The sequence below is a fragment of the Malaclemys terrapin genome, chromosome 12, assembly GCF_027887155.1.
Source record: "Malaclemys terrapin pileata isolate rMalTer1 chromosome 12, rMalTer1.hap1, whole genome shotgun sequence".
Lineage (NCBI taxonomy): Eukaryota > Metazoa > Chordata > Testudines > Emydidae > Malaclemys > Malaclemys terrapin.
Window position 1 is genome coordinate 3,693,781 of NC_071516.1, and position 12,348 is coordinate 3,706,128.

The 12,348-nt window shown below is 54.2% G+C and overlaps 1 protein-coding gene across 1 annotated transcript in view; it reads right to left on the reverse strand.

Annotated features, from left to right (window-relative positions):
- The window catches only part of HELZ2 (helicase with zinc finger 2), a 46,581-nt gene that overhangs the window by 22,870 nt on the left and 11,363 nt on the right, over positions 1-12,348 (reverse strand). The window contains exons 2-6 of the mRNA XM_054046269.1: positions 6,341-7,477; positions 5,384-5,567; positions 4,462-4,569; positions 3,164-3,687; positions 547-1,179 (exon numbers count right to left, since the gene is read on the reverse strand). Of these exons, the coding sequence (XP_053902244.1) occupies positions 547-1,179; positions 3,164-3,687; positions 4,462-4,569; positions 5,384-5,567; positions 6,341-7,347 (2,456 nt within the window). The 5' untranslated portion in view covers positions 7,348-7,477. The remainder of the gene's footprint in view (positions 1-546; positions 1,180-3,163; positions 3,688-4,461; positions 4,570-5,383; positions 5,568-6,340; positions 7,478-12,348) is intronic.

Sequence of the window (12,348 nt, forward strand, 5' to 3'; positions counted from 1 at the left end):
GACATATACACAGCAGCACAACAGCTTTTGGAAAGAGTCAACATCAGAGGGCAAATACAAGAATGAAGTCACCTGGGCAAGGCCAAGAGGGGAAATTAAGGTGCAGAAGCGAAGGGGTTTCCATTTCACCTGGTGTGTAACTGTTACCCACGGTGTTGTGGGGAGGTGGGGGAAGAGGACCCAGCAGGGAATGACTGTAGCACACCATAAAACACATCTCTCTCTAGCTTAGAATCAAGGTCCCCATCAGGAATGTATCCTGGTCTCCTTCCACCCACATCTTCCTGCCCCCCATCTAAGCTCAGATTTCTACCAAGAACAAAGGAATGTTTTTCTTTAAGAAATAATGTTGGCGTATTTCAAAAGCGGACCAAACGTTTGGACTGTTTGCAGAACGCTTGGCATCGAAACACAATTTAGTTTCCTTAGGAAAACCCTCACATCCCCATCACGTGTGAATCTGGCACAGCTGAGCACCCAGCCTTCAGTCTACGGCCTCCCAGTGTCTTCCCTTGGAGAAAAGCCACGGCAAAGCTAGCAAGTTACCTGTTGGTGTGAGTACAGATCAGCACTCGCGTGTTGGGCTGCTTGATGATTTCCCTGGTGGCCATGGCCAAGGTGAAGGTCTTCCCTGTGCCGAAAGGCCCATAGATCAGAAGAGGAGGGACCTGCCTGGTGCTGGTGGCCTGGCCGGTGATGAAGGAGATGGCCTGCATCTGCTTCTTGTTCCCGCTCAGCGGTAGCGTGGGGGAGTGAGGGATGGAACAGGCTGCAACGTCGGGCAGGATCAGCCGCTCGTCCAGCAGCTGGTCCACCGCGTAGTGCCACAGCCGGAACTGCAGCCGGTCGATCTGGAACTGGATCTCCACCTTGCAGGAGGTGCCCTGCTGGAAGCCAAGCTCAGAGCAGCATCTCCGGGGGACGAGGAGCCAGATGCTCTTCTCGGTGATGGCCTTGCTTTCCACCTTGACCTCGTACACCCGGTTGTCCGTGGGCGGGTCAGGTGCCAGGAAAGCGGTGCTCACAGACCGGCTCAGCAGGTACCCCTCGTTGGTGTCCGGCGTTAGGGCACAAGGGGTCGGCACTTCAGCAAAGAGTTCACCAGAGAGGGCGAACTTCATCCCCATGGACAGGGTCTGCAGCATCGGGGTCAGGGAGATGGTGACCTGGAGGTTGAGCCTGAGACGAAGAAGGCACCACAGCTAACAGTGCTGACTGCACACGTCAATTCATCAGCAATATCCCCCCCTACGCGGGAGGGACTGCCTGCATCACGAGGATCCCCTCCCGATTCCCCACCTCTTCACCCCATCCTCTCCCCCCAAAGGACCAGGGCATCGGCCCTCTGTCCCCTGGCGACAAGACTCTCTCTGTGCTCCCCTAGATCAACCAGAGATCAGGCTGAGCAGCGTTTTTAAATTAAATGACACGGTTTAAAATGATAGCATGCAGACTTGCGGCGCCTGCGGGAGCAGCTGCTTTGGAGACTTGGTCACGTCACTTACTGAAAAGTTCCACTTAAAGAACGGCAGTTTGGCAAACAGGTTGTCAATCCCCAAGAAACTCAACAGCACTAAACTCCTATGGGACATCTCCAAAAACAGGCTTAGAGAGCTGCCTGCGTATGTAATTCCTGCAGGTTGCTGGTAAGGAGAGCGACACCCTAGGCGCCCTACATCGAGCTGGTGCAACAAGGAGCATAGACATGCCAGGTGCATCCACTTCCTTCAGGGTGGGCTCCTCGTAGTGGGTCTGGCGGGGTGCACAGCACAGCTCCCTTTGTTTCTCCCCAAGTAGCAGCACTGAAACCCTCCACCCACGGCTGGCTAGTGCTCAGCACAAACCAGAGCCCCGGCGGTAGCCAAGACATGGAATGCACAGCTGGTGCTCTCTGGAGACTCAGGGCAGGAGATTTTTGCCTTGCTGTTTGAACTGGGACGGGGAGAGTGACCAACCATTGCACTCCAGATGAAGACAGGCCCTGGAAGAGGCCATTCCCCTCCCACAGCTCGCTTTGCCTTCTCCCCGTCACAGACATTTCTCCTCCTCTAACCCCTCTACTTACCCCAGTGATCCCATCTCCTGACCTCCCCTGGGCCCACTCATCCCCTCTCCTCTGGCTCCTTCCCCTCACAATACAAACATGCTCTAGTCTCTACCCTCTTAAAAAGCCCTCCCTCGACCCCACTTCTCTCTCCAACTCCTGCCCCATCTCCCTTTCGTCTCGAGCTCACTGGACACACGGTCTACAACTGCTGGCTGGCGTTCCTCTCCTCAGGTTCCAACCTAGACTCTCTGCAAGCTGTCTTCCGCCCCATGCACTCCATGCAAACTGCTCTTGAAGTCTCTACTGACCTCTTCCTAGCCAAATCTCAGAGCCAGCTCTCCATCATCATCCTCCTTATCCTGTCAGCCTCCTTCAACACAGTCAACCACGCTCGTCTTAAAATCCTGTCCTCCCTTGGCTTCCAGGACTTTTCCTCTCCTGGTTCTCCTCCTCTCTCTCCAATTATTCGTCCACTGTTTCCTTCAGAGGACTCTACACCCTATCTCTGGGTAGTCTCATCTGCAAACCCAAATTCCACTGCCATCTCTACCAACCCACAGATCTACCTCTGTCCTCTGGACCTATCTGATTCTGTCCATACTAAAGCCGCCACTGGTCTCTCCGACTTCTCCTTCAGGATGTCCAGTCATCAGCTCACGCTCAACAGGCTAAAGCAGAACTCTTCATCTTCCCCCTGACCTGCCTGCTACTTCCTTTTCCGATCTGTGTGGGCACCACCACCACCTGGGTACCAGCTTTCATTCAGACCTCTCTCTAGGTCCACATCCAGGGTATGTCTAAAGCTTACAGACTCTTGCCCTGTTTACACCCCACAGAGCAGAATCTAGCCCTATATTATCATTCTCTCTCCTGTTCCACACGTCACCTTCCATGACAGCACCCCACTTCTCTGTGACAGTCTGACCTGCAGCCGTCCCTTGGGACCATTCCTGCACAATTGGCACGGGGGGGAATATGGGGACTAGACTTGAAATAGCACCAGGGACCAAGGGACAGAATTGGCACTGGGACCACTGCAGATAGAAGGAAGGCAGGCCCCTGAAGAGGATGAGTCCTTCACCCTTACGGATCTGCCACTACTGCCGGGACACTTACTTGTCAATCAGGGTCTGCTCCGCTTCCTCCTCTCGGAACAGGAAGTCGTGCATCCTCTCCCTGTAGTTGAGGTGGGTGATGGGTGTGTTCGCAGCGCTGCCGGGCCGGAACTCCAGGGAGAGCGCTGGTGCTTTGTACTTGGCTAGCAGGTCCACCTCGTCACTGGTCATCTCCACGCTAGGAACGATCACCCGGTTGCCGCTGTGCCAGCACTGAAAGTTCACAAAGCGGCTGCCCTCCGTGCCAGCCGGGACGTGCCGGGGGAGCTCCCGCTTGCCGATCTTGGCCTGGATTTTCCGCACTAGGACGGGGCGGCTGCCGAAGTCAAAGACAACCCACTGCTCATAAACTCCGAACGTGCAGCACTCCATGCAGACCTCCACCAGGCACGAGAGCTGCGGTGATGGCAGAGCCTTTAATCGTTCCCCCCGGATGTAGGTGAGGCCCCGCGGGAACCCGTCCCCTGCTAGGAAGAAGGTGGCTCCGGGATCTCTCTTCAGTAACGCCACGTGCCTCAGCGGCATCTGCCAGTTAGAAGGGAACAGAATATCCGGTGAAGAGAATCTCCCTGCATGAGACCCGCCGTCTGGCCACCCCCTCTGTGAAAGCCCAATAAAACTAAACAGGGAATGAGGTTTTCCCCCCCAATCACCCCTATGGAATTCCATAGCAGGGGGAGAATTCCTACTGGAATCTACAAAATGGCCCCATTCCCTCTTCAGTTCTAGAGGGGTTTAGAGTGATTCCTAAGGACCTCTGTGGGGTTTCATCCCTATTAACCTCTTAAGGAATTGTCCATAAAGGGTCAGTCCTGGGACCTAGCAAAGAGCAAGCAAAAGGAGCAGAGATGGAACGAGCAAGACAAGATCCCTCCCCAGCCACATTCCCTCCCCACAAAGCCTGTGCAGGCGGAAGAACGTTTTATTTTGTCCTGAGCACCACAGCAGGCAGTAACGGGGCTCGATCAGCACAGCCAGACCCACCTGCCCGATAAATGCTCGGCCCGTCCCCAGCCCTGCTTTCAGAGCCCCGGCCCAACACACCCCAGGTCACAACTGTAACACCTCTGGACAGGAGCTCTCTCCCGCTCTCTGCTCAGCAGGCCCCAGGGCTCCGGGAACAGAGCCTCATCTGCATGCCCCAACCTCCTCCCACTCCTTAACTGTGCAGAGACTCTCTTCAGCAGCCCCTGGGGGCGGAAGAGCAGGCAATTCTCTACCGGCGGGAAGAGCGAACTATATGGGGGGACAGAGCTGGTTTCAAACCTCTGGACTTTCTTTACAGAGAATCCGACTTACCTGGGAGTGAACTTTGAACTTCCACCAGTATCGCATCTTCCTGTCCTCTGAATGCACCCGCATGGGCTGCTCGCAGGTAACCATGACGCCATCAACCTGCTCAGAAAGCTGATGGAAAGGAGACAAGAAGAGCCACGTGTTTCACCTTGCGATCGCACACTCACAGCGCCTGCCAGTAAGCCCCAGCACGGTCCGCTGTAGCAGGGCGGCCGAAAGGGCAGGGTGAGAGATTCGAGCCCCCGTGCTTCTCGCCAGTGTAGCCAGCGAGCGCTTGGAAAGGTGGAAGGACACACGGCAGAGCAGGACAGCTTGATACACAGGGTGTGTTCTTTAACAGGCCTACTCCTGCCTCAGAGGAGCCTGGAAAAGGGCAGCGTGGGGCGCGTGGGGGCTGGAGAGCAGGGGCAGCACACACATTCAAGATTAAGTCTCAAATACATTTTTAAGATCTAATTTACATTTCACCATTTATCCCCTTCATTTGCTTTCTGCCTCTCTCATGGTCTACAATGAAAATGGTCTGAACTCGATATTCACTTTAATTTCTAGTCCACTTCGCTTCCAGGCTCACATGCATTAGCCCCCGGGGTGCACACCCTGCAAGGGAAGCATTATGTAAGATCAGGCCGCGGGGGTGATCGGCCCATACTGCTGATGCAGGTGGAGAGATATTGGGATGCACTTTTACAAGAGCCTCTGAAAACACCCCCTTCAAACGTGCAAGTGCACACAGGGCAGCCAGGAACTCCTGCATGCAGCCAGCTAGTGCAAATGCAGGGATTTTGCATGTGTTAATGCTGCCGCCAGGTTTTCGCAAGGCCCTTTATCAGGATTCAGCTTTAAGCAAACTCAAAACCCTTCCAATCAGCCAGATCATTCAGGTGCCCCACAGCCAGCGTCCAGCCAGCAGACGGTGACGTACAATGAACACCTCGTTGCGGCACTCCTTGTACTCAGCAATGAGACGGTCCTGGTAGGAGAGGAGCCCGTCTCTCTTGGCAGATTTCCTGTTCCTCTCGACAGCCTTCGCTCTCTGGATCCACTCCTGCAGCTCCTCTACGGAATGGGCCTTGGTGCACCGTTCACCATATTCGCAGATGTCCCCTCTGTGGGGGAATAAATTCCACATGCAAAACAAAGCACACAGGATACTCTGAACAGCCTGAGACTGCACGGGGAATGAGGCGTCCCCCGCCTCCTGCACAAGGATTAACTGGGGATTCCTAGCAGGCCACAGTGCTGGCAGAACTGGGACCAGCAGTGCCCCACTGGTAGTAACCAGTCAAGCATTTTGTCTTCTGTCGTCATCTCAACTTGCTCTGGCCAGAGTTAGGTGACGTGACAGTAACACCACCTGCACCCTGTGTGCACGATCGCTTCCCCCATTGCCAGCCCGGCTGGTGCTGCACCAGTGCGGCGTTATAGGTCCCGACTACCCAGAGATGCCCCAGGCAGGTTCTTCACCCTCTTCTCTTGAGGTCAACAAGAGCCCAAGCCAAGGAGGCACTTGAAAATTAACTTCCCTCAAACTTACCCCCTTGTATCCTCCCTGTCCTAACAAGGAACCACCCCAAGATGGATCCTGCTTAATTTTGCTCTGCTAGGAAACCATACACCCAAAGTCCCTGCTTGGTTCAGGGAGAGATTTTTAACCCTTTCTCCCCCAAATACAGGGCAGGTTCTGTACCCACAAGAACTGTCACACCCCAAAGGGACACCAAACATTAGGCCAGCTGGGTTGTTTCTCTAGACAGATGATCTAGAATCAAGTCATCAGCCCGCTGTGCCCCCTCTGCAGGGCATCAGCCCGCTGTGCCCCCCCATGCAGTTTGCTCATTGCCTGCTAGGCACGGCCGGCTGCGCAAGGCTGCCCCCTTACCTGTTGCACAATGTGAATGTGATCAGCCCATAGGGAGGCGTGCGGTGAGCCCACTGGATCATGGTGTCAGCCGAGACCATCTGCGCGTGCTCCACCAGGGAGCAGTGGTTCTCGAAGCTCTCCTGGGAGCTGAAGGTCACCAAGCAGGCCCGGCAGTAGAACTGGACTTGCGGCTGCGCTGGCTTGTCGCCGTTCTCGCTGCCCGTTGCCACGGCTGGCAGCAGGTCCGAGCGCACCAGGCCGCGCTTCTGCTCAGCCTCCCACACCGCCATCTCCACCTCGCTGTGCGCGTAGTTACACCGCTGGGCCCCGTGCTTGCACGGGTTGCCTCTGGAGACGAACAGGCAGTAGCGGAGCTGCGACATGAACTCCGGCCACGGCCTGATTGCAGTGTACTGCTTCTTCCTCCTTCCGTCGGTAACCACATGGACCAGGAGAGCGTTCCCAGCACCGTGCTCCTCACAGAGCCCAGCCAGCCCCCCGGAGGATATTCTCTGGGGACTTTGGTAAAAGCAGAGTTTGCAGATCTCCTGGAACTGCCCCCCAAACTCGCTCCGGATTTCCCCTGCAGCGCTGGGCGCTTCCTGGCTTGGGAGGCCTTTTGTACTGCCTGCCGTCTGTGCCTGGAGCACCATGGCTTTCAGCACACGCCGCTCCAGTTCGTGCTCTCTCTCGAAGTTCCACACCATCGCCTCCTCCTTGCTGGTGGCAAAGGTGCACTGGTTCCTGTGCCTGTGGCACCCTGAGCCGGGGGAGTAGTATCTGCAGACCTCGTAACGTGCTGGGTTTGGGAAGCCCGGCCTCCTGCCCACCTTCTTCCATAGCTGGCTCCTCTTGCTTCTGCACTGGGCCAGGAGGATCTCATGCATGCAGCGATGCTCGACCTCTCTCCGCCCGTAGGTGCTCTCGTTCTCCCTCACGCTGCACTTGGAGCACACCAGACACAGCTCCAGCCGCTTCTGCAGGCCGTCCAGCGTCAGGGGGACGAGGCCGTTAACGGCAGGCATTTTCCCCAGCGGCCAAGTAAAAACAGCTACAAATCTCTAAAAGCAGATCAGATGCTCAGGAAGGCTCCAAGGAGCAGGCAGGGTCCTAGCTCAGTGTGCCCTTCCTGGCCATCCACGCAAGTTAAAAAACCTAGAGAGAAACAAACAAGTGAGGTATAAGGGAGATTAGCCTCTCTCTCTGCTGCGTGCACTTTGAGGTATTAAACGAACCCATCCCAGCTCCTCGATTTCCTGAAGTGAGCAAAGAAAAATGCATCATCTTGGCCACAGCAAAACCAAACAAAACCACCCACTCAGCACTTGGTCAGATTCTTGTGAAACCAGATGTCTTGCTGTTAGGGCATTAACTCTGCCAGATTTCTGCCCCACTGGGGCGGGGGGGGAAATGTGTTGTCCTGCAGGACATGTACCACACAGTCCTACAAAACAGACAGAAGGGCCCCTTCATTCAGTGACTGCTGCCTCCAGCCCATCGGTGAACCCACAAGTTACAGACATTCAAGGCATGGCTCCAGCCTCCCTTGCTGGATGGCCGTGTGGGGCCCTCCCCGTGACCAACTTGCTGCCATCTCTGCAGCCTCGCTGTCCCGTCCTGCTTGGGGCACGTCATCCTCTCTCTCTCCCTTTTCCATATGTTTTGCTGACTTCCTCCCCCGCCTTTTGTCCCTGCCCTCCCCATTCCCCCAGGCACCGCACCGGAAGCCTGCATGCTGCTGGGGGCGGCAGAGCAGTGATTGGTGCCCCAAGGGCAGATTGAGGAAGCCTGGGCTGGCAGCCTGCAGCACTGTAGCCTTAGAGGTCACATGGGAGGCAACAGCACCAACTTGGGATGGGGATGGAAGGGGAATGGGGAAGCTCTGGGGTCCTGCAACTTCCCCCACCCACAGTGACCCTCTCCTCTGTCTGCAACCCCTGAAATCCGCCTGCCTGCTCCTCCTCCGTTTGGGAAACACTGCCCCAGTGGACCACCACGGGAGACAGGTATATCCCACTGAAGCCTTCACTGCTGTTCCTTCATTCCACCGGCACCTCTGTGCTTAGCTGCAGCCTACCTGCCCTCAGGTCCCCCCCAATCTAGGCACTAAGTGCTCAAAGGTTTCCTTTCTGTGCTAACTGCCTCGGGGTCCTGCTGCCTCTTTGTCCCATCAACCCATCCCACCCCACCCCACGATCCTATTGCTTCCACCGAAAGCGAGCTTGACGATCACAGCAATGATCCTGAACTGCTGCATCCAAGACCTAGCGAAGAAGGTGATGGGCGCACCAGCAGAAACCAACAAGATCTAGACAGCCAGCTGAGCAAACACCCTGCCGGGCTGCTAAGCGCTCAGAGTCCAGCTGTGGGAGAGGTGACTCACTGCTCAGTGCACAGCCCCATGGGTAACGGGTTGGAAGCCTTTTGCGGGCTGTTGCCTGGGTAACCAGTGGCTGGGAGCGTCCCATAAGCGATACTTCAGAGCTCAGGAGGAAATTGGAGAATGATGGGGGTTGCGGAGCTGCACTGCTGACAGTATTATGGGGCACTGCTCACAAGGGGAAGGCCCATCCCCTGCCCACCTTGACCACAAGACAAAGCACCTGGGGTAGACAGCTGGTACAGGGCCAGGCATGTGCCTGTCTCTTAAATAAAATCAATCCTTCTGGCACCACAGGCCAGACAAAACCTGAGTTCTATGGCGAAAACCCACATCAATGGCACCTCCAGCCTCTTGTTAGCACCTCAAGGGGTGGAATCTCCAGAGAAAGGGCTGAAGCTATTGCAAAGAATGAAGCCGAGTGCAAGATCTTGCATTCGTTTATAGAGAAGCTTCTCATTGCAAAGCATTTTCACAAGCAAGGCTCCTTTCACCCACCTCTGGGGTGGAACACAGCAGCTCTTTAACAGCGCACAGAAGAACCAGGCAAAAGTTTGGGATGAGACATAGCCCACCATCCAACTGAAATTGCAGAGGGATTCAGGTAACAGAACCTACTCATGTTAGAATTTCCCCAGGATACAATGGCCAGCCCCCCCGTTACAGATGTTGAAAGCGCCCCAGTATTTTTGATCAAGACCTTCATCTTACCCCTATCCAAATGCCTCTCTAGCACCCTGGCATCAGTTCAGCACTGACTCAGAAGGCAGGCGGTGACCTACAGAAACCCCAGATATCCTGCAGCACTCCAAGGTTTTCCTATCACACACTCATCAGGCCCAATCCTCTTTAGCTTCTAAGATGCAGCGAAATCACAGCCCGATGCGAGATCACTTACTGAAGCAGAAAGGAGTTGCTAAACTACCCAGAAGAAAGTCAGTGCATCATTAGAATTTCTCCGTTCAGATTCAGTCACCTACGCTGTGTCTAGAAATAAATCACCCCTGACTCATCTCTGTGTGTGTGTGTGTTTCAAAACCTTTGCAGACAACACACAGAATTAAACTATCAAATCTCACACTGGAAGGCTGTACCTACAAGCTGCATGCCTTTATTTAGCAGGGATGGCACCCTGTCTCTTACTGTACAGGGTTTGTATATTTATCCCTGTAGCCATCTGTTGTCTCCTTAGATGTCGATTGTCAACTCTTTGAAGCAGGGACCGTCTTTCTCATCTGCAGTCGTACCGCGCCTAGCGCAAGGGGTCCTGGGCCACAACCAGGACTCCTAGGGTGTGATGGCAAAACAAAGCACTGTGAAAAACACACCTAGATACCGCAGAGAAGTGTAAATACGGAGTAAGGCCGTAAAGCAAGGACTTACAGGCCTCAGGCCTGTAGGACAGCTAGCTTAGCACGACTAAATCAAGGCCTAAAGCTTTCAGTTAAAAGGAGGAACTAATTGATGGACTTCCCTTGTTGCAGTGCGTTCTAAGGAAAAGTTTTAACGGCTGAGGAGTTTAACCAAAACGTACATATACTAACTGCAGAAATACCATAGCAACCGACAGACATAAATGCTAGTGATTAGGATGCCATGGGTTAGTTAACCTATGGGAATTAGGAACCCCAATATTATTGTGATGTGGAAGTATGTCTAAGGAAAAGAGGCTGAAACCAACGTTGAATACGAGCAGGGTGGAGCAGGAATTGGTGTATCCCTTCCTGTGGGCAGTGGGATACACTGAAATGCACTAGCCTGATGACTACGCACAGATCACCTGGCCTAGTTTGGGGTTCTTCACCAGGAGGATGTGAGTAATGCAGGTGCTGGACATTCTGTATTGGCTCCGTCTCCTTTGCTATATTACAGAGTTCACGATGTTGTCAGTTTCGCAGATATAAAATGTATACCATTGCTAGTCAGAGAACATGGATTGGATTGTTTCTCGCATGCTCCTCAATTTAATAACAATTTCACTCCTGTACTTGATCTGGAGGCAGCAGCCTCTCAGGCCACCGCATGTTAAGTAGAATCAACGCCCATTTGCCGATTAGGCTACATAATAAATAATCATATGACTGTTCAGCACCACGCACAACTCGGCTTTGTTTCCTGGAGGAGCCGCTGGACACTGCAGCAACACAGATGTAAAAGAAGAGACGTTATTTTCCAAGCTGGTGTGGATGGTGGGTTGCAAGGAGCACAAGGGAACACTCAAAAGGCCGTTTCTCGGACCATACTGATCAGGAGAAGGATGCTCTTGGGGTTGAGGAGATCTGGTTCAATCCCTGCTCTGGCACAGACTTCCTGGGTGACCATGGGCACATGATTTCACTTCTCCACGTCTATCCACCCATCAGCACAATGGGGATAACAAGACTTCGCTTTTCCCACCCTTTGCCCATCTAGATGCAGAATGCTCCCGACTATCCGAACAGCAGCGGGGACATGGATTTTATTCAGATAATCAGGAGTTCAGGTAACGGAGAGGGCAGGAGCCCTCCCATCACAGCAGGGCTGCAGAGGGCTCCATGCACTGTCAGAGGAGCCATTCAGCGGGGGAGACCCCCCACCTCCAGCCCGGGGACTCTGCTCTCTTATCCAAACCTCCATATGACCCGAATCCCTCTCTTGCCCCCCACTAGAATGGACAGGGCAGAGGTTTGGATAATAGGGCTTTGGAAAACGAGGAGTATACTATACACTGCAAGCTCTTTGTGGCAGGGACTGTCTCTTCCCAGCTGTATACGCAGCATGTAGCACAGAGAGCGCTTGGTGGGGACGCTGCTGGGATAGAAATAATAATTCAGAATAGCTCTAATCCTCAGCACCCTTCGCACTGTGGTCCGGTCACTGATCAACCCTCACACCACCCCTGTAAGGTGAATAGATATGATCCTCCTCACCTGTGCTCCAGGGACACCAATGCGGACAGGTTTTGGGATTAGAGCGGAGATTAGTGCCCAGGCACTCCTGGCTTCCCCAGCTGGGTGAAATCCCCTTCAGATGCTGCTTTCCTACCCTGCAGTCATACTCATACCGGGATTAAAGCAGCAGACGGGCTGACCTCCACGGGTTTCTCAGAAATTCGCTCTAGCAGTGCTAGAACGATTGCTTAGTCTGCCAACGGTAACAGCGAGCTACTAGACTAGTCCGTTTCCTGAGCTCCCCAAGGCCAGGACAAGTAACGGCGCTGGGAGTGTAACCAAGCTCCCCGTCCACGCGCAGCAAGGAGAAATTCCTCAGGGGCACAGGAGAGTAGCGGCTCAGCGTGGGAAAAGCCAAGGAGGGATTAGGAGCATGTGCATGCTTTGGGGCGGGGCTGTCATTTACTGTGTGCACCGGGCCCGGCCCCTAGGAGGCACTGACCTGGTTAGCCAGGTGCGATCACGACAAGTGTTAAACAACAGTACTGGGACAGGCTCATGGGCGACGTGCCATGTGGACTGGAGATTTCAGGGAGTTCGATTAGAAAGCCAGAAGGGACAATTCTGAGCCTCTTGTACACCACCGGCCTCTGGACTTCCCTGCAATAATTCCCATTTGAAACCATTTAGAGAGAGAGAGAGAGAGAGAGAGAGTGTGTGTGTCTCAGAGGTCCTGCCTCTGGCAGAAATTGGAGTACACCCTGCACTCACCCCAC